The sequence below is a fragment of the Lupinus angustifolius genome, chromosome LG10 (genome assembly GCF_001865875.1).
Source record: "Lupinus angustifolius cultivar Tanjil chromosome LG10, LupAngTanjil_v1.0, whole genome shotgun sequence".
NCBI classification, from domain to species: domain Eukaryota; kingdom Viridiplantae; phylum Streptophyta; class Magnoliopsida; order Fabales; family Fabaceae; genus Lupinus; species Lupinus angustifolius.
In genome coordinates this window covers 10,809,040-10,831,376 of record NC_032018.1, presented here as the reverse complement: position 1 = coordinate 10,831,376, position 22,337 = coordinate 10,809,040, and the positions used below count along the sequence as shown (strand labels likewise).

Here is a 22,337-nt window from a genome sequence, read left to right as displayed (position 1 = left end):
GGGGGAATAATCCTTCAGGTTCAGACCTTGGATTATACAATATTTTCAGACTAATGATTTGCCATAATTTGTAGGTTGCCATCTCCGTGCTTTCTAGTCTAAAGTCATATTCTGGCTGTTGCTATATTCAAGTGTTGTTTATAGAAAAATGCTTTAACCACGTAGCAGCCAAAGCAATATTTGATCATGATTTTTTTATTTGATAAAATAAGAATGTTTTTTGTTTAAAAAACGAGTATAAAATACCATCTTTAAAAACGTACTACAAAAAGAGATGCCTTAAATACTTTGACTTCCAAGAAAAGATCTTCTAGTCCTTGCTTCTGCATGTCTGTCAATTGAATCATTCCAAAAGTCATGCACTGAACATCATGTGTGGAGATCCTCTCCTTTTCCTATTCATTTCACCTCGTTTCATGGTCACCAATTTTTACCCAAAAATTATTTCAATATCTCACCATATATATAAATTATGTAAGGGCTGAACCGAAGAGGATCTGGACTAACACCATAGAGAGGCTGCAAACAACTATGTCCTCCTTTCTCTAACTAGTAAAATTTCCCTTTATGCTTCCTTTTGATCACAAAACAAGCATTTCTTTCATCCATCTAGCTTGGATCCTATGTTTCAAAAGCTGGACAATTTGAACATAAATATTTGCTGTTTCTGAATTATAGTAGCAAATGCATGGATACAAGATAAAATCATGTTTGATCTAAGAAGACTTGTTTTTAGAAATTCCTATGAAATGATATTGTTGGTAATCATCCAATTTTATTTAAGAAACCCATGTATTGTTCTTGATGCTGTACTGCATTAAGATTTTTCCGGAAGGATCTATTTCTTTTTTAATCCTTGTATTTCTCTTAATTCATTAAATTTCCATTTGATAGACGATGAAGCAATTTTTGTGTGCATGTCTGCTTATGAAGCTTTATATTAAGACGAAATAAATTCAATGTTCATTGAAAACATTTCAAAATGTTTCTTTGCATTATAACTGTGAGAGTAGATGTACATGATGTGTTCCATACTTCATTAAGTAGTGTGATATTGTTTACTCAAGCAAAACTCTACTTGTCAATGTTATAGGAATCGTTCCAGCGATTATTGAATAAACAAGATGGACATAGAGCAGAGTGGGAATATCCATTTGCTGTGGCTGGAATCAATATTTCTTTTATGCTGACCCAGATGCTGGATCTTAAAGCAGGTAACATGATTTCTCTTCAGAAGAAATTCAGTGGTTGTAATGATGGTTGTTCTCGACATTAATAGTAAGGCTGATAAAAGGATTCACTTTTGCGAGTTGGTTTTTGGAGGATAACGAAGAGAAAGGAAAGACTTGGGGTCATGAAATATACTTATGAGGTGACCCTCAATCCTTCCTTTCCCTCCAAAAACAATCCCGCAAATAGACCCTAAGTAGTTAGCTAATGTTATTAAATTCTTTTCCACCAAGTAACCTTCACATATTTACAGTTGTTTTGGTAGTTCCCTTATACTGAGTGTTGATTTTTCTTGAACTAACTATTTTTTTCCTTGTAGGGTACCCATCTTCTTTGTCAGGAATCTGTTTCCTACAGTTGCTTGAAGATGATGAAATGGCATTTGATAACCTTTTCTGTGTTGCCTTTCAAATGATGGATGCTCAATGGCTTGCAAAACGTGCTACTTATATGGAATTTAATGTAATATATTATTAAACTGTATAATGTTCATATCTTATAAATTTGTTGGGGTTAACAAACACTCTCATTGTCTTCTTATTCATTCATAATTTTCTTTTTCATTAGGATGTTTTGAAGTCCACAAGAATGGAGTTAGAGCTTGAGCTTGCTCTTGAAGGCATCTCCAGTGTGAAAGATTTACCTGCTTACAACCTGTTAAGATGATTTAGTATGTAAATATTGTATAAACTTTTCTCTCCCCTTTTTTTGTTTTGTTTTGGCAGTGTTACATAAAAATAATCTCCAATTTATCTAATAAAGCATTTGTCATATTATTACTAAGATAGAAACATCATGAAAATAAGGTGAAAGTGTGATCTCAGATGTTAGATTTATTTCTCATTTAATTTCCATTGTATGCAAGCATATATATGCCAAGTTGAAGAGTTCCTTGCATCTGTCTAACTTATTCCTCCTCCAAGCAGAGGATTTAATACTTGCTTCCTAACTTGCTATGCATATTATTTTTTTGTATAACTAATGATATCTTCATTCTATGGGTAAGGAACTAATCCCCTTCGAGGTGTGTGGTTGTCCCTTCTAATAAGTGTTGTTTTCATGAATTAAACCTTTGACCTTTTGGTCTATCCAAGGTCTTATACAATTAGATCAACGTCTTCTAAATTGTTAGAGCCAAGTAAAATATGATTACGGTAGTTAACCCTATGCTGCTATCCTATCACACTATTTTTACAAGTAATATTGAGTACTTTGTAATGGTTATTGATAAATGCTAAAATGAAATAAACTAAAGTGAAGAGAGCGGTGTCCAGAGACTCCAAATGAAGTGAAATGCACTGGGCTGTCCAAAGTGTAGTAAAATGTACTGTTACCCTATTTATTAGTGGAAAATTTACCCTAGTAGTATGTGTTGACCACAAAAATACAGAAGTAGTGTAGCTTTTATAAAAAATACCAAGGTGTATTTTTTGAGGAACTGGTGGCTCTTATGCACGAGTTTATAGAAACTATAAACTCGTGACTCATACACGAGTTTACAGGAATTTGTTGCTCACATACATGAGTTCCATTTTTTTTTCTCTCTCCTCAAGACTCATGGTTGTCATGCATGTCATAATTTTAATGGCTGAATGCTTACATACAAAATTCAATGACAGAATTGCCAACAATTCATGCACCACTAGTTGGCCTAAATTCAGCACAGGAAACTCAACTAAAACAATCTCAAACTAAGCTAAAAATTGGGCTTTTTACACAAAGTGCAGCCTCTAGCCTTATTGCTACTTCAAATGCAACTTAAGATTTGTATTTCTTCATGAATAATGTGTGCAGGAGTTGGGTGGCAAGAGGCATCTTTGGTCCTTATAGTTTCAAGATTATGATGCTTCACTACATAGGATACACGATATGGGTCCTTATAGTTCATTTGGGTATGCATATCAACACTTTTTATATTAATTTTATAAAACCTTCATAATGAACCTGGTATATGATAGGTGATACGGAAAGTAAATAAGAGAATTATGTAACTATGATTCCCACCATTTCTTTTACCGCTTCTTGGGCTCTCTCTCCATTATGTCATGGCTTAAGTTCATAGGAGTTACCCTTAGAGTCACATCAGCAACCCACACTTTAGAAGAGTCAAATCCCAACATTTTTTATTCCACGTGAAGAGGTGGAATCAAATAGAGTAGAACACTTTGTCTTCTACAAGTATCAGTAATATAAGGTGAGGTTTTGTAACACACCACTCACTTTTTAGTCAACATAATGCTCCATGCAGCTTGGATTTTTCTCAAATATAACTTGCTTTTTCTTTGGGGGATGCAAGGTAAGGATATTTATGTGGCCATGATGATAAGTATTGTAAGATTACAACTGCACCTTGTGCATATATTTCTCTGACACTGAAATTAATCATCTGGTGTATTTATTTTTGTTTCTTGATCTGAATTGCCCATCTTAGACCATCTGTTAACACGATTTCGCGCAATGTTGACCTGCATAGTATAACAATGATTTCATTATGTTCATGATATAATTATAATCTAGTAGCAATATATTTAGCAATTAAGCAACAGTCCAAAGTCAGATTATACCTGCTCATCCCAATTAGTTTTGTAAGTGATTATAGTTAGCACCAAAGTTTGAACAAATGTTCCAAATAACATGCCAATCCATATTCCCTATAGGAGAGGAGAAAGTTTGTTCAACTGATAGAGCAGTATAAAGTTGAAGTACACTTGAGAGAATAGGTAAAATCCTACCTTGACTTGTAAATCAATAACTTTACCAAGAACAATTCCTACAGGAATTCCAACGACATAATAACAACCTATGTTGACATATGCTACAATGCTTTGCCATCCTGCTCCAATAGCAACTCCTGTTCAAATCACATCATTTCATATCCTACATATTCTTTTAGAAAATACATATACGCATACATATCCATACATAAATGCAAAAGTGAGTTATTCAATGTATAGCATTTATAAGTATACACTGCAGACAGATTAATTCACTTCTCTCATGTAAAAGGAATCAGATTGTTTAAAATTATGTACCACATCACGTGATGTAGCCACAAAACTGTGGTTGTTGGTGACCGCCGCAAGTGCATCACACCACAATTGCAGTGTGATACTGAATCATAGTTATTTGATTACATCGGGCCATAACTCAATCACATCAGACCGCGTTTAGGTCGCATTGGGCCACAATGCAACCACATTTGGGTGTCATCGAATTCAAAATTTCAAATATATTGTTGTAAGCACACAAAAAATTCGCACCATAACAACCACAATCCGCATTGCAATGCCCACAATTGCAATAATCACAATCATAACTATAATCACGACCACAATTTAAAACCCCGATTGAACTTATTCATTAAACCAATTCATTGATCAATGTTGTAGTGATACCTGATAGTACAGGTTGGACACTGTTTAGAAGTATAGAGATTGACAACAAAGGTGACAAATCCCCAACAGCATCTGCTACCTCTTTATTTGAGGTAAATATATAAGCAAGTCTTTCCCTAAAAAATAAGAAAAATAAAAACAGAAGGAACCCAATGGTCAAAGATGTAAGGACTGTGACAACTATAGAGAACTTTGCAGCTTTGGCACTTCCTTTTCCAAGCTCATTGGCTACTCTAACACTGCAAATTAAGATTAAGATAAACTCAATTTTCCATAGTAAACATCCAAAAAGTCGGCTGAGTGTATGAGGCTATCATCCAGTGATGTTTATCATGAAAGAGAAGAGGCTAATTCCAGAATTTTAACCTGCAACCTCTTGGTTACTAAACAACAACCTTACCTTTGCGCCGAGACTCACCTTCCCTTCCATAGTAAACATACAACGGATGAAAAAACAGTACTATAATACATATGTTGTGTGTGTAATTCATAAATTTTATTTTTGCCTTTGATGACAGAGACAATGATCCATCAAACAGTAGAAAAGGGAACAAGGCTATACCTTGCTGCAGCCATGAAACCAAGTGATATCATCATTTCCCATCCATTGATGTTCAAACTGTAAGGATAAAATTTAATTTTCAGCAGTCTAAGAGAAAAGTTGTTGTACATCAAATCATTACTGTCAACAAGTAAACAAAACATATAAATTTTAAAAAAAAAGTGTTAGAGTGCAGAAGAATTACCATATAGATAGAGCATCAATTTCAACCTCTGCATTTTTCATGTTGCCTGTTAAAAGGACCAGTATTGTGTTGTACCATAGTTCAAGACTATAAAATAATATCATCAAGTTAGGAAGACACATTGTACATTTATGTTTAAGAAGTTTTAAATTGCTGCTGAAGTCGTCATTGCTTAACGGTTTCGTTATTGCGATTGTGGTCATTGTTGCTTTTGTGAAGCGGATTGCGACCGGTGGGGCGTAAATTATTTTGTGACTACAACAATATATTTTTGAATTCATACTGTCCGATGCAGTCCAAGTACAGTTCGATGCGGTTGCGCGGTGACCCAATATGGCTGCATTATTGTAATTTGATGTCACACTATAATTGTGGTATGATATGATTGCCGCGGTCACCACAAACACAATATTATGGTCGCATCACGTGATGCGGTCCGCAATTTAAAGCAATAGAATAAACAACATGATAGTAATCTAGATAACCAAAATTCTGTTATCTACTACAAAAGAGAAAATCAAATTTTATTAGCAATGATAGTCGTTGCTTTAAATTGTGGATCATATCACGTGATGTGGTTACAATGTTGCGGTTCTGGTTACTACAATAGTCACCGCAATCGCATCATACTACAATTGTGTGACACCAAATCATAATGATATGACCATATTGGGTCCCAACATAACCGCATCTGATCTTTTCATGACACATCAAATTGAAAAACATTTTTTTAATCACAAAAAACTCACACTGCAATCCGTATCGCAATGGCTGCAGTAACTACAACCATGACCGTAATCTTGACTCCAACCGCAATTTAAAAAATGGATTGGTGCATTTACTAAGAAGAACATAACACAGTAGCTGATACAGAAGAAAGCTTACCATAACATGGCACCAGCTGAAAGGGAAAGCTTAACAACAGGCCAGAGTTCTCTGAATGCTAAAAATGAGAAACCTTTCCATGTTTCATGACACCAACCACATGTTACAAATATAAGTTAAATAAGAAAAATAAAAACAGAAGGAACCCAATGGTCAAAGATGTAAGGACTGTGACAACTATAGAGAACTTTGCAGCTTTGGCACTTCCTTTTCCAAGCTCATTGGCTACTCTAACACTGCAAATTAAGATTAAGATAAACTCAATTTTCCATAGTAAACATCCAAAAAGTCGGCTGAGTGTATGAGGCTATCATCCAGTGATGTTTATCATGAAAGAGAAGAGGCTAATTCCAGAATTTTAACCTGCAACCTCTTGGTTACTAAACAACAACCTTACCTTTGCGCCGAGACTCACCTTCCCTTCCATAGTAAACATACAACGGATGAAAAAACAGTACTATAATACATATGTTGTGTGTGTAATTCATAAATTTTATTTTTGCCTTTGATGACAGAGACAATGATCCATCAAACAGTAGAAAAGGGAACAAGGCTATACCTTGCTGCAGCCATGAAACCAAGTGATATCATCATTTCCCATCCATTGATGTTCAAACTGTAAGGATAAAATTTAATTTTCAGCAGTCTAAGAGAAAAGTTGTTGTACATCAAATCATTACTGTCAACAAGTAAACAAAACATATAAATTTTAAAAAAAAAGTGTTAGAGTGCAGAAGAATTACCATATAGATAGAGCATCAATTTCAACCTCTGCATTTTTCATGTTGCCTGTTAAAAGGACCAGTATTGTGTTGTACCATAGTTCAAGACTATAAAATAATATCATCAAGTTAGGAAGACACATTGTACATTTATGTTTAAGAAGTTTTAAATTGCTGCTGAAGTCGTCATTGCTTAACGGTTTCGTTATTGCGATTGTGGTCATTGTTGCTTTTGTGAAGCGGATTGCGACCGGTGGGGCGTAAATTATTTTGTGACTACAACAATATATTTTTGAATTCATACTGTCCGATGCAGTCCAAGTACAGTTCGATGCGGTTGCGCGGTGACCCAATATGGCTGCATTATTGTAATTTGATGTCACACTATAATTGTGGTATGATATGATTGCCGCGGTCACCACAAACACAATATTATGGTCGCATCACGTGATGCGGTCCGCAATTTAAAGCAATAGAATAAACAACATGATAGTAATCTAGATAACCAAAATTCTGTTATCTACTACAAAAGAGAAAATCAAATTTTATTAGCAATGATAGTCGTTGCTTTAAATTGTGGATCATATCACGTGATGTGGTTACAATGTTGCGGTTCTGGTTACTACAATAGTCACCGCAATCGCATCATACTACAATTGTGTGACACCAAATCATAATGATATGACCATATTGGGTCCCAACATAACCGCATCTGATCTTTTCATGACACATCAAATTGAAAAACATTTTTTTAATCACAAAAAACTCACACTGCAATCCGTATCGCAATGGCTGCAGTAACTACAACCATGACCGTAATCTTGACTCCAACCGCAATTTAAAAAATGGATTGGTGCATTTACTAAGAAGAACATAACACAGTAGCTGATACAGAAGAAAGCTTACCATAACATGGCACCAGCTGAAAGGGAAAGCTTAACAACAGGCCAGAGTTCTCTGAATGCTAAAAATGAGAAACCTTTCCATGTTTCATGACACCAACCACATGTTACAAATATAAGTTGTCCAATGTTGGGAATCCAATATGCCAAACTTGTAGCAACTATTGCAGAAGGAAGACCAAGATTTAACTTTATAACCAAAAGCCATGATAGGCATACATGGAAGATTATTGAAAATGCTGCCAAAAAAGCAATGATCACATTCTTGCTTTGAGATTGCAAGAATGTTTGGCAAGTGAATGAGACTATAAAAGCAAACATTATAGGAATTGACCAAAGAGAAATGGTTCCTGCAACTTCTGCTATGCTTTCATCTTGGCCTAGTAAAATAAAAATTGGTCTTGTGAAGATGAACAAAGGAAGAAGAATGAATGCAGTTAAGAATAAAACTATCCATGATCTTTGAAGATATACTCCCATCATTCCATATTCTTTCGCGCCGAATGCTTGGCCACAAAGTGTTGACAACGCGGTCGCCATGCCTAACTACAATTGTCATTGCAATACACAGTCGATACATTTTCCATCAAAGAAACTATATTTGCAGCTATATATAGGTGTAGTCTTTGTATGTTTATACATAAATCCACAAAGTAACATGATTTTGAATGTTGTTATAGTAGATGTTCACAAGATGCAAGCAACCTTTTGAATAATCAAACTTTATTTCCATTACTCTCTTTGATCTATATGTTTCTCTCACAAATTACAACTCCAGTTTCAGTATTCACTAATGTCACTGCCATAATAACACTAATAGGTACTAACTAACCAAAAAATCTAGAGAAAATATGACTATATGTACTGAAAAGTCAGTTCATCATTCACTATTCATTTTTAATTATCATTGACTTTTCAAAAAACCAATAATACAACTGAATGATAAATGACATTTTGACTATGTATAAATTTTTACAGTGCATAAATATTAGATTAAATTTTTTTTAATGTACACCATTTATAATGTATTCTTTTTTTCAAGAATTTTTTGTTTCATGGGCATGATGAAGGATGAATAATTATTATATGAGTTTAAAATCTATGCACCGCAAAGTTTTTACACTGTCAGCATATCATCCGCCATTGATTTATAATACTTTGTTTGAAAGTCAATACCAATAAACATATGAATACTGGAGATTTGCTGACAGTGTAAAAATCACTTACCAGTATACACATATTAAATCCTTATTAGATTTCACCTAATAAATAAAGGGTTTCTTAAACTCAACCCTATGGTTTAAGGATAAGAGACTAGAAATAATATGTATGTACATATTGAGAACTAAATAATTTAACAATTAGAGACATAGTAGGCTTAGATTTTCAATATTATATTACCACTTTTAGTAGCTTATTAAGTATTGAGATTAACAGAATGGTGAATAAAATACAGAAAGTTCAGTAACCCATCATATTAAAAATAAATATAATATTTTCGCTCCACTTTTTTTCCATTTTCTTGTATACCAAACAATTAAAAATTATAATGTTTTTACTCCTTTTATCTTCTTAATCTTTCTTTCTATTTTCTTCTATATCAAATAACTAAAAAATCATCATATTTTTTACTCTTTTATTATTCTCAATTTTTTTTCTGGACTTTTCTTTCCTAACTTTTATTGGTCTAGAGAAAGTTTAAATGTTCTTATTTTAGTGGTCCGTGACATTATTTTGTTTTGAATCTCCGATTTTTTAATAGAAGTGTCAGAAGTGAGAGGTCAATGCTATTGGTAACTGGTAAGGCAAAACTATAGAATCTTGTCTGACATACTATTATTGTTATTAACAATAAAAACAAAATAAGATACACAGTTATACACTCGTGGTAAGGGCATTGTGGTCCAAACATAAAGACACAAAAAGGAAAATATTCTGTCAACGTCTAAACCAGTTTCATTTTCAACACGACATGGGTCCAGGTCATGTATATAAAAACATTATGGTTTGATATACGGTATAAAATAAATTATACTATTTTCTCATAATAAATATTTATACAAAAAATAAATGAAATATACATTATTTAGTATTGTGAGAACCGGACCGGACCGGACAGTCTGACTTGTCCGATCACTGACCGGACTTAAAAACAGCTCTGATTTGCACTCTGGTCCGATCATGCTAAAACCCGGTTAAACCGCATTAACTTGGGAAGTGAACCGAACAGTTCAATTAAAAATATTCTAATGTTTTGTTTTAGTTCGTTCCAAAAGAATATCGAGATTTGTTAATTCTATATAATTATACATAATTATTAATTATAAATTTTTTACATTTAGATATAACTATATATTTATAGATAAAAATTATTAATTACATATAAAAACATCTGGTCCGACCGAACAGTTTAACCGTTTAAACTAGTTAAACCTAATACGAGACTTATTCCAGTTTGATATTCGGCTCGGATTTCACAACATTGACATTATCTATGATTCATTTGTATTAGTAATATATAAGAGTTACCAATAATAATTAAATATAAATGATAAATGTATGGTAACAATTTAAAAAACTCTAACACAACCAATACGACGTTAGTGTAGTAGTATAAGACCTACTATATTTCTAGGATGACTAAAATAGTCAAATATTTGATTCCTACGAGCAACACTTGTTGGGAGGGATAATCAGTAAGGGTGGAAACAGGACAGGTCAGACTTTGCCTTAAACAGATCCAACCTATATAGCATATAGGAGCTTGGGCCTGACCTGTTAGCATGTTTAAAAAAAATTCAAAGTCTAGGCCTAGCCTGTTTAAAAGTCCGACCTGACCTATTAGTCTGTTTAAAGGCTTATTATACTATATACTCATGAAATAGGCTAACATGTCTACATTTTAATGGACTTATAGGCTTATTTTTAGTTAGGCACATCTAATTCTAATAATTAAGACATATTAGGTTTAATAGGCCTTTTAGGTGACCTAAAACCTGACATGGTAAGCTAAATAGGTTTTTTAGAAAGTCTGAGCCTAAGCTGTTCGTGAAAAAAGCCTAGTCTGACCTAACCTGTTATAGTTAGGGGTGTTCAAATCCAGACTGATCCAAAACAAAAACCGCAAATCGATCCAAAGTAAACCGAAACCGTAAAAACTGAATGTATTTGGATCGTATTGGATTTATTTTTTAAGGACCGATCGGTCCGGTCCGGTCTTCGGTTTCACGTCTGGGATCCAGACCGGACCGATATTATTAAGTTAACTAAAATATATCACATAAGCATTAAGTAGTAAGCTAAACACAACAAAAACGCATATAAACTGTCGTAACAATTTGAATATTGATGTTTCTAATCTTGCTATTAAAAGAATCAAACTTTTCTTCATTGTTCTGGTTACTACCTTGTTGGTGTTGTAGGCTAAAATTGAAGGAATTTATATATTTATATCTAAAAAATAGACCGATCCAAACCGGACCGAAACCGCATATAATATTTGGACCGGATTGGATCGAATATCTTAATATAAATGGACTGGACCGGACCGCATACTAATTACGCGTTTGGATGAGATGATTTTTTGCTTAAAAACCGATCCAGATGGACCGCGAACACCCATAGTTATAGTGTTATAGGCTAGGTAATAGACTCTAATAAGTGGTCTGGTCTATTTCCACCCTTAACAGTCACGAACCCAAAAAAGATTAATTGGTTAATCATAAGATGAGGAATGCTCTTAATAGTTGTACCAAACAAAAACTACACATGAATTTTTTTTTTTTCTATTTTTCTAGTTTTTATGACAAAAAACTGAAATAGAATTGAGCAAGATGGGATCTTATACTTTCAATCCTAAACACCAGTCAGTAACAACACCATACTTTCATCACATCAATATCATCATCATATCTACTTATCACACATGATAAGTGTTTATCATATTCATATTTAATCTTCTCTATATCCTATACTGTTAAAACCATTTAATAAAAAATTGTGAAAGAAAATGAGTGGAGGAATGAAAAATTTGTGAAAAAGTAACTTACCAGAATACCATTAACAAATCTGACAAGAACAGTGTATACAAGAGCAAAAGCAGCTAGTTCTCTTGAACCAATATGGCCAACAAATGCTTGGGTTATAACATTGATTCCAAAAGTGGAGAATCTTGTGAATATTCCTGGTGCTGCTACTACCCACATCAACTTGCTTTCTTCCCATACCCTTTTCACCAATGTCAATTCTTCTTCTGATGATGATTCCTTTGTAATTAGTAGTTTCTGCTTTGGATCCCCTTCCATTTTCAATTGTATGGTTTTTGTGTTCGAAGGAAAAGTCAAGGCTGAGAAAAAAGATGGGAATTTTTTGACTGGTTATAAGCTTCTTAAGTTTGATATTATCATATTGATCTGGTATCAATAAGACATTGATTTAGTAATGCAATGTCCCTCTAAATCTGCAGAAAAATATAAATGTAAGTATTTCATTTATGTGACGTGGGCCATACTTGTTGGGAGGAATGACAACCGTACACCAAAAGTGATTAGTTATTTGTCATAAGTGAAATACTATTGATAGAATAAAAAGTATAACTGATATAGTATGTATATTTATTACTTGTGCAGTTAAATTTTATTATCTTTTATACTACATTTATAGTATATTATTCTAGTTTAGAAGACATGATTGATTTTTTGTTGTTATTATGTTGGTAAAGAATACTTTCGTCTTGGATGGAGCTTGGTTTAGTGCTCTCATTCATATTACATATTTTATTTCTAATCTGGTTGTGGATGGATGAGGATTAACTACTCTCGTTTTTGTCTTACTTGATGTCATAATCCAATTAAAAAATTTAGCTTAATTAAAAAGAAATATTATAATAATATAAATTAATATTTTTATATTATTCTATATAATTTAATTAACTAATTACATAAAGACATGATTATCTTGAAATAAATTATCATTCTTCCGTTTTAGATATCACTTTTTTAACTTGTGAGGCCAATCTTAACTTTAATGAGACCTAAGTTTAAATCACAGACCTTTATATTACTTTTTAACTGTTAAAATTCTACACTCACAAGATAATATATGAATATGAAAGGGTTAGGGTCACTTACCTCAACAAGATAATTTTTGCCTTCCATAAAAAAATCATTTTTTTCTCAGCTTTCTATAACAAAAACTTCATTTTCTCACATGATGTTTATTAAAATATTATTTTTCTTATGTGATTATTTTTTCAAAGTATAAAATACGGATTGACCATATTCTTTATTTCAGCATTTGTAGAAGAGAAACACCACCTCCTAGAATACAAGAATTAAAGGTTACATACCTAGTGTAGAAAAATATTATTTTTATGTTTATTATGTGTTTGTCCTCCTCATTCAAAGTTAATTTTTTTTTTCACTATCTAGACTTGTCAACCTTATGTTAGTCATAATAATCTTTAATATTTTTCTTCTCATCATAAATAACTTCGAATATTTAATTGTTGAACATGTATATTTTAGCTAATTAATCATAGTAAATATGATCATCGTACTAGTGATAACTACTAAAAGACAAGTCAGTTGGTAGTTACACTTTAGAAGAAGAAATTATTAGGTATGATTGTCTTTGAATGTCTTTTATTCCGTTATCTAAAAATTAAACAATTGTTCCCCATAATTAATTTTGAGATTTAATTCATGAGTGTGTTCTGGGATTTGATTCATGAGTATGTTTTGGGATTGAGTTTCTGTTTAATCTTTACTATGGTGTAACAATCAAAATATTAAAACAATTAATATATATAAAATCAATTCAATTTGGTTTGATTGCGATAATCAATCGATTTCATTTATATTATGTATGATTACTAATTTTAAGCAATGTTCATTATTGATAAAATTTGTAGAATTTTAACTAATAAATTTGTGAAATATTAATAATTAATTTCATTTTTTTTAATTGTTGGACCAATAATAAAAATAGAATATAAATTTGCAGAATTATAACTAATAAATTTGTGGAATATTAATTGAGTAATATTCATTCCTTTAAGTAGTATTCATTCATTTTATCTTTTAAGAAACCTTATTAAGTGTAATACATTAAAGGTTTATGGCTCCAAGTTGGGATGAAGTTAAATTTTCCCCATAACAATTAGTGTCATCAATATTTTACATCATTCTTTATACCTTCAATATTGGCAAGTTCAATTTTTTTTATTAATTTGCAAGTTTTTGAAAAAAAATATATTTGATTAAAATATTCAATATTTTTTATTTTTATTAAAATTTCTGAAAAACAATATATTTAATTTAATTGTGATCATATAATTGATTTTTCTATATGTATTCTATTAAAAACAATTATAAGATTTACAAAATTGTATGCATTATAGTTAGGAACATCCAATTTCATGTGGGGTCTCTTTTTTAAATTTAAAGAAGTTCAATAATTAGATGGCAATTATTAAACACTCTCGACTAAACACTAATTACCTAAAACTATCCGTAAGTGTTAGTGAGACTATAAAAAGCTGTATTTAGTAAACAAGACTCACGAGCTTTAGCCAAAACAAAAAAAGGCAAGCAGCTTCTACCATACAACCAGATAACACCCAATAGAACAGCCTTATCCTAACACAAATCAGCAGCTTTATCCTGAATCATTTGAGCAGCCCCTACACCCAACAAGATAACACAACTCAGCTAGTGCATAATGAAAAAAGGCAAGTACACACCAAACACAATAAACTTCTTCCAGAGTCTCCTTCCTCCCTCACCGGATTCCACCGCCTCCTAATGCATTCATAGCTCCACCTCCTTTTATTTTCATTGTATTAATGCTGCCATTTATTTATTTATTTATTTATTTTGCCATTTATCATTAGAGCAACCGGAAAAAGTAGGCTTTGTGATTTTGGGTTCACTGGGTTATGGAAGAAATGACCTCCACGGTCATGGGGGAGACAGTACCCTTCCCCTTTCCTATATTTTTATCCGTGTACCAAGTTACCTAACGGAGAAAACACTTACAAAATAAAACTAACTGATGTAATTGATTAATCAAGTATATTAATCGATTACCACATTGGAAAAGATATTTGGGTAATCGATTACCACATCGTGACAATCCATTACACAAAGTTGTTGAAACTACATTTTCAAATTGAAATGAACAACTTTCATCCAAAGTGAATGTTGATGCGGAAGACACATGGAGAAAATATAATAGAGAAAATGACACCGAGAAATTAACGTGGTTCAGCAATTTGCCTACGTCCACGGTTGAAGAGCAACAATGATATTATCACTATGATAAAAGAGAATTACAAGTTCACTCAAGTGTTTCACTCACTTCCCAAAACCCAAGTACACCCAATATCACTCTCACTCACTTATATCTTAAACACTAAAATATTCCTCACAATATTAGAACAAGAGAAGAAGAGAGAATATGCACTAAGGCTAGAATATTGGTGTGTCTTACAATGGCTTGGAGCATTCCTATTTATAGCCAAAGCCTTGAGGATCCTATGGCCAAAAACAAAGATGCTTCACCACAACCTCTTCTTCTCATTGGCTACAAAAGAGGTTACACTATAGCCACTCATTTTACTTGGCCACAAGAAGGTTTCATCATAGCCACTTCTTTTGCCACATCATTCTCTTTTTCTTTTAAGCCAATATTTAATAAATCTCCACCTTGGCTAAAAGACTATCATAACTATTTTCATGTTGCTCTTCTTCATGCCCACTAGAGATTCTGGACATCAATCAAGTCCAGACAATGCCTGAACTTCGTTATTCACAACTTAGTAAACAAAATTCTGCATATTATTTATAGCCAAAGCCTTGAGGATTGTATGGCCAAAAACAAAGATGCTTCACCAAACATCTTCTTCTCATTGGCTACAAAAAAGGTTACACTATAGCCACTCATTTTACTTGGCCACAAGAAGGTTTCATCATAGCCACTTCTTTTGCCACATCATTCTCTTTTTCTTTTAAGCCAATATTTAATAGTGAATAGGTTTCATTCTAATCGTGTCTCATCTTCATGGAAGGATATCTTGACTGATTGAAAGCCTGTTTAAAGGCATTATGACATTCAAATTCAATATACACGAATCATATGAATTACACAATCATACAAAAACTTTCACAACTTAGTAAACAAAATTCTGCATATTTTGTTAGTAACTTTGTTCCTAAACTTTCACGCAATGCTACCATTGTTATATTCTTCTTATTGGTTGTAAACTTTTCATTACAAGGTTGTGTGGAGAAGGGGGAAAAAGTTCACTTGAAAAATGAATTTTCAAGGTAGATAAGTTGTGAGTGTGTAAGGTACATAGGTCTCGAGGAAAGAATTTGTAATTACAACTCAAATTATTAGTGGAAAATCTTTTGTGTGGCAAGAATACAGGATGTAATCTTTGGTGGGCAATAAGATGAACCAGTATAAAATTCTTTGTATACTCTTCTTCTACTTATTCTGGTCATTTACTTTTGCTTTACTTGGTTGAATTCTGAATAAATAATCTGTTGCACATACACTTTAATAACATAGCAGAAAAATCAGTCATATTCTCCCAACAACTAATTCATCTCCTCTTAGTTGGCATCTTAAACTTACAAGTTTTATGCAATTAATGTTTATACCGTTACTGACTCCCAAGTTTAGAGATCTAGTTCAAAAGCCAAGTCTTTCCAATATTTGGGCGGTAGAGGGGTTTCTATGTTTTGACCGCAAAAACATGGTGGCGACTCCAAAGTAGTCGCGTGACCGGTGCTCGGCCAAAAACCGGAGTGCGACAATAACGCATATTTGATTTCTATTTTGTTTGAATTCTTTCTGATTCCTTAATTTAAGCTCGCAATGATTATGTATATATTATGTTTAGAATTTAGTGTTTCATTCAAATATTGCAATGTTACTATTACAATATTAAAATAGTAACAATATGAAATATAACATATTGTTTGTAGTTATTCTAGAGTCAAATATTAATAATGTGTATTTTTATACTGATCATATTTTAGAATTAAATATTAGCAAGTTTGATTTTTTTTTAATTTGCAAGTTTATGGCAAACATTAATAACTAAAGATATATAGTGGCAAAGGTTTATAATTTTGGGTAAAGCTAAAGATAATAATAGCATTGTATACATTTGATCATATTTTTTATTTTTACTATTGAAATTATGTATATAATATTTTTTATTTTTTTATTTTTTAGTCAACTCCTACGAATTTGCTCAATTCATAAAAAAAGAGGTCGTTGTCTTTGAAAATTGATTTTATTGACATAAGGGTGTAATCAATAAAATATTGTAGCATTAAAATCATGGAATAATCAAGTACATAATTTCAAAAAATAGCAACCATAACCTTTTGTATAATAATAATAATAATAATAATAATAATAATAATAATAATAATAATAATAATAATAATAATAATAATAATAATAATAATAATAATAATAATAATAATAATAATAATAATAATAATAATAATAATAATAATAATAATAATAATAATAATATTATTATTATTATTATTATTATTATTATTAAAATCATAGAATAATGAAATTGTGATAAAAATAATAATATTGTATTTATTGAGGATAACATTTGTCCAAATAATAGAAATAGAACTTCAAAATTTTTTAGCATAACTTTTCTGAAATAGAGCCTCTACAAAAATCAAATATGTATTATAATACACACAACTTTGTATATCTTATGATTGCTTTTAAAAAATAAAGGTAGAAGAATCAATTACATGATCGTAATTAAAGCAAATCAAAGATATTGTTTTTCAGTAATTTTAATAAAAATAAGAATATTATTATATTTATTTTAGTTTGAGGTTGATTATTTTTATACTATGGATTTGATGTTTTAATATTCTAAATTCATATAATTATAAATAATGATTAAAATTAATTTAAATATTAATAATATTAGCCAATAATACTATGGGTTATTTTTTTCGCATAGTAGAAATAACCATAATTATGCATTAAATTATACTCATGTGAATAGTTATTTCAATTATTTATAAAAATAGAATTGTCAAATCAATTCAACTTAAAAAATAAGATGAAAATTTGGAAAATTCAATAATGTATGAAATAAAGATAAAGATATTGACTAAGAAAAAAAATTATAATTTTTTACTATTATTGTCCCATAATGGTTAATAATACATTGATCATAATAAATTATTATTTTGAACTAGTCCTATAATAGTCAATGAGTTATTGTCCTAAGCTTTATTCTGGTATCTGGGCATGTAGCCCAATCAGAGTATGTCTACCCTTTGATTTGGTTAATGGAAGTGTTTGGGAAGAAAAGGCCTTGGACATGACTTCCTTTAATGTATGAAGGACTCTTGTTATGGCTTTATAGTGATTGATGGTTGGAGCATCCATGAATTGAGTAAGTTGTTGGATGGAATAAGTGATATCAGGATGAGTGTTAGTAAGGTATAGTAGTCTACTAACAAGTTGTTTATATATGAGAAGATCTGGATAATGGTCACTATTCTATTGGCTAAGGGGTGTGGTTTTGACCATTGGAGTTGGAACTGGTTTGGACTGAAGGAAACCAAGTATTAGAGAGAAGATCAAGAACATACTTCCTTTCATTAAGGATGATACCCTTGGAAAGTCTAGAAACTTCAAGGACTAAGAAATACTTTAAATTACCAAGATCCTTAATTTTGAACTTATTGTCAAGGAATTGTTTGACTCTATCAATTTCAGATGAACTAGTAGCAGCCAAGATAAGATCATCAAATAGATGAGTAATGTAGTAAAGGATTGACTAGAAGTCTTAGTGAATAAGGAGTGGTCATAGTGAGATTGTGTGTAGCCAATAGAAGATAAGGCATGTGAGAGTTTAGCAAACCATTGGTGGCTTGCTTGTTTCAAGCCATAAAGAGATTTGTTAAGTTTGCAAACTTGATTAGGTAAGTTTAACCACTGAGGCAAAAGTGTCATAGTATTAGTTTGTAAACCCATTTGGAACCAATGGCGTTATTATTGGGAGGAAGATCAACAATGGTCTAGGTATTGTTTGCTCTAAGGCTTGTAATTCATTATCCATTGCTTGAATCCAATCCCGAGATTGTATGGCTTGTTTGGAGGTTTTGGGTTTAGTGTGTGTTGCAACAGAAAGACAATGATGCTTATGGATGGAGGATACAAAATGATAAGAGAAGACAATGTGTAAAGGGTGTTTGCATGTGGTATCTAGATAGGTAGAAGATTGTAGGAGGTTGAAGTGGTAGTTTTGAAGACACGTAGGATGATAAGAAATTTTCTAGGATCTTCTGATAGGTGTGATGAGATTGGTGGAATCAATATCGAAGTGATCAGTGTTGAGAGGCATGGAATCAGTATTGTTTAGTGTGGTGTTAGGGGAGAAGGGTATGGTGTTAGGAGAGTCTGAAAAATGGTAATCAAGGAATATTAAAGGTGTTTGTTCATTAGGGTGATCTATGGTGGTGGTTGTCTTGGCTTGAGTTTGAACATGATGATAAGGGGAAATGGATTCATAGAATATAACATGTCTAGAGATAAAGGTTTCTCTAGAGGGCAGATCATGTAGGATGAATCCCTTGGAAGATGCATTTTATAGCTCTTGAGTCCAGCTTAGTTCTATGAGTGGTTAGTGTAGAGGCATAAGAAAGACAACCAAAGACCTTTAAAATCTGAAGATCAGGGGCTGCTTCCTCTCCATAACAAAATTATGTTGTGGTATTTCAACACAAGAGGTTTGATGGGAGATTCCATGTTCAGAATAAAAAGCAGACATAAGAAATTCAAGTTTATTGTCAATACGAATGGCCTTGATTTTATGATCAAATTGGTTGTGAACCATTTTGGTGAAACTGTAAACAAGATGTCTTGTCTCAGCTTTTGACATCATGAGAAAAATCCATGTATGTCTTGTGTAATTATCAACAACAATAAGGATATATTTATGATCATACATAGTAGGAATGCTAAGATTCCCCCAAATGTCCATATGTATCAATTCAAAAGCATAACTAGTATGAGTAGAACTAATAGGATAAGGCAATTTTGATTGTTTAGCAAGATGGCAAAAATCACAAGCTTTATTATTCTGAAGTTTAACAAAGGAATGTTGTTTATGAACATGTGCAAAAACATTATGAGATGATTGACCTAATCTAAAATATCATAGATCAAAAGAATCAACACTAGATTTATCGATAAGATTAATAAGATGTGAAATATATATTTGTGGTTGAGCATGGTTAGTGAGGATGTAGAGGTTATTGTACCCTTTAGCATGACGAAACATCCTCAATATAGTCATATCATGAATCAAACAAGAATCATTATTAAAAATGATCTTGCACTAAAGTGAACAAGGTAACCTACAAATAGATATTATGTTATATTTGAAATCAGGTATGTATAAAATATTGTATAAGATGAGTGAATCAGACAACTTAATAGTACCATAATGACCAGCAATGATTGTTTGATTATTAGGAGGTTTGATAGTGATTGGCTTAATGCATATGTAGTTACTTTAATGCGATTTATTATTGGTTATATGATCACTAACACCACTATCAAGTATCTAGACTTGGTTATTAAGGAAGGTACCTGGTGGATTAGGGATGGTGTCAACAGGTTCCTAGTCAACATGAGTGCTAAGATGATCAAGATCCATTGTAAGATGTGTTATTTGCCTTTCAATGTCTTGATTCTCTTGTTTTTGATCCATTCTTGAGTCATCTTGATTGATAATAGTTTTGATGTTTCTCACAGTTCCATTCATTTCTGTCTTGGCCTTGAATTTGAAGTTAGGAGGGAAGTCATGTGTAACACCGTGAATTTTCGATGTATGTTTTATTAATTATTTATTTTAACAAACATTAATTTTAGAAATTAATTGGTAATGATTTAGGCTAAGCCATAGTTGAGTGTTAGTCTTTTTTTGTGAATTCCTATGTTTTGGCAAATTTTCGTAATTTTCTGTGACAAAAAGTTTTTGAGCTGCGGTTAGGCCCAAATTCACCTCAATTCGGCCCAATATCGTATTTTTGAGTTCCGTAGCTTGGAATCAAATTCTGGTTGCACTGTTGGCTTCAAAATATTATTTCGAGTCAAGATAGATATCAAGTTTGTCCATGCCGCATTTTTAAATATTTCTCACTCCGAATTCTGTGTTTCAAAGTTCTGACCGTAAACCGAAATCGGAAGATTTTTAATATTCAACCGAGTATTAGCCAACAATACTCGGGCATGGTTTAATTGAAAATGCTTCGCCGAAGAGGTCACTTCACTTTCATGAGTGAAACTTGCTTGGCAAGCAAGCAAAAATACTCATCTCTTACACAAAACCCCTTAAATCCTTCATCTACCCATTACACAATTTACTCTTTGAAAACCTTTGGTTTTTCCCTCCCCAAATCAGATTCATTGTCTTTAAAATATCTTCCTCTAACTTAGAGAAACCCTTGGCATTTCTCTTCTTCTTCACTTTGATTCTCAAGAACTCCAAGGTAAGCCTTCATCCTTTTTTGTTCTTCAACTCTTAGAATCTAACCGTTAAGTGTTTACTAGATTTTAGTATGATGTTTATATGCATGTTACGAACATTTTCAACCATGGAAATTTCCAAATAATCTTCCTAACTCTTCTTATACTCAAGAACTCGAAAATTGGGTTTTCATGAATTTAGAGAATTATTATTTTGAAACCATGAAATCTTGTTATTCATGGGGTTGTTTTAGTGTTTAAAAATATGCATGTTGTTGATTTTGATGAAAGAGGACGAGTATGAAATCAAAGGATATTTTGATTTAAAATGTCATTGTGAGTATGGGATCGACTCTTGTAAAGAAGCTGTTGAAATGACCATGAACACGATGGGAATCATGAACGAGACTTTCAAGGACAAAAGACGGTTAAAGAATATGAATCTTGGACCGGATGGATGGAAGTCTCGGATGTTCTTAAAATAGATTAACATGATGTCTTTACCTTAAAGTTAGCAGGTAAAAGATTTAACTCGCAAATCATTGATTGGTTTTTGTGTTTAGTTTTGAGGCGTTCGAAGTCGGACAACTTACCCATTCTGATATGAACCTCCTTGGAGGGGGTTGTGTTTGTTTGTCGATCGTTCTTGATTGAAGGTCTATTTGTGTTTGTAAATCGTTGATGATTGAAATTTGTATGAACTTATTAGATGATGATCGTATTTTGTTTTGAGAAGAAATGTGTATGAATGAGTTGTGTTTGAGTAAATGGATTTGTATTTTGATTAGGATAAGAGAATATGGTAAAGATTGAAAAGATGAAGGCGCCACAAACACAAGTGTTTGATAAGCCAAGGTTATTTGCCACAAGCAAGGATGCTTGATGAGAACTAAGGTAAGGCGCCACACCAATGGTGAT

At 32.1% G+C, this 22,337-nt stretch overlaps 2 protein-coding genes across 4 annotated transcripts in view; one reads left to right on the top strand and one right to left on the bottom strand.

Annotated features, from left to right (window-relative positions):
- Window positions 1-2,053, top strand: part of LOC109358015 (ELMO domain-containing protein C-like) — a 12,864-nt gene extending 10,811 nt beyond the window's left edge. Inside the window, exons 2-4 of the mRNA XM_019602080.1 lie at window positions 1,094-1,214; window positions 1,550-1,692; window positions 1,798-2,053. Of these exons, the coding sequence (XP_019457625.1) occupies window positions 1,094-1,214; window positions 1,550-1,692; window positions 1,798-1,896 (363 nt within the window). The 3' untranslated portion in view covers window positions 1,897-2,053. The remainder of the gene's footprint in view (window positions 1-1,093; window positions 1,215-1,549; window positions 1,693-1,797) is intronic.
- LOC109357661 (protein DETOXIFICATION 21-like) lies at window positions 3,330-12,275 on the bottom strand. 3 transcript variants are annotated; one of them, XM_019601649.1, is made up of 9 exons: window positions 11,930-12,275; window positions 7,982-8,426; window positions 6,257-6,353; window positions 5,372-5,458; window positions 5,188-5,244; window positions 4,626-4,741; window positions 3,963-4,081; window positions 3,795-3,881; window positions 3,330-3,695 (listed from the first exon to the last, which is right to left on the bottom strand). In XM_019601649.1, the coding sequence occupies exons 1-9, from the start codon at window positions 12,182-12,184 to the stop codon at window positions 3,609-3,611; spliced, it is 1,350 nt and encodes a 449-aa protein (XP_019457194.1). In that variant the 5' UTR covers window positions 12,185-12,275; the 3' UTR covers window positions 3,330-3,608. The 3 variants fall into 3 exon arrangements, with proteins under 3 accessions (XP_019457194.1, XP_019457193.1, XP_019457195.1); XM_019601648.1 differs by having other exon boundaries at window positions 6,257-6,358; window positions 7,987-8,426; XM_019601650.1 differs by lacking the exons at window positions 5,188-5,244; window positions 5,372-5,458; window positions 6,257-6,353 and adding exons at window positions 6,816-6,872; window positions 7,000-7,086 and having other exon boundaries at window positions 4,626-4,864; window positions 7,885-8,426.

What these genes read in the sequence shown, in the direction of transcription:
- LOC109357661 (XM_019601650.1), bottom strand. Translation starts at nt 12,184, where the DNA reads ATGGAAGGGGATCCAAAGCAGAAACTACTAATTACAAAGGAATCATCA. An exon ending in TCAGCTGGTGCCATGTTATG is followed by an intron (nt 7,087 to 7,884) that starts GTAAGCTTTCTT and finishes ATTATTTTATAG; the next exon opens with TCTTGAACTATGGTACAACA. An exon ending in ATTGATGCTCTATCTATATG is followed by an intron (nt 6,873 to 6,999) that starts GTAATTCTTCTG and finishes TTATCCTTACAG; the next exon opens with TTTGAACATCAATGGATGGG.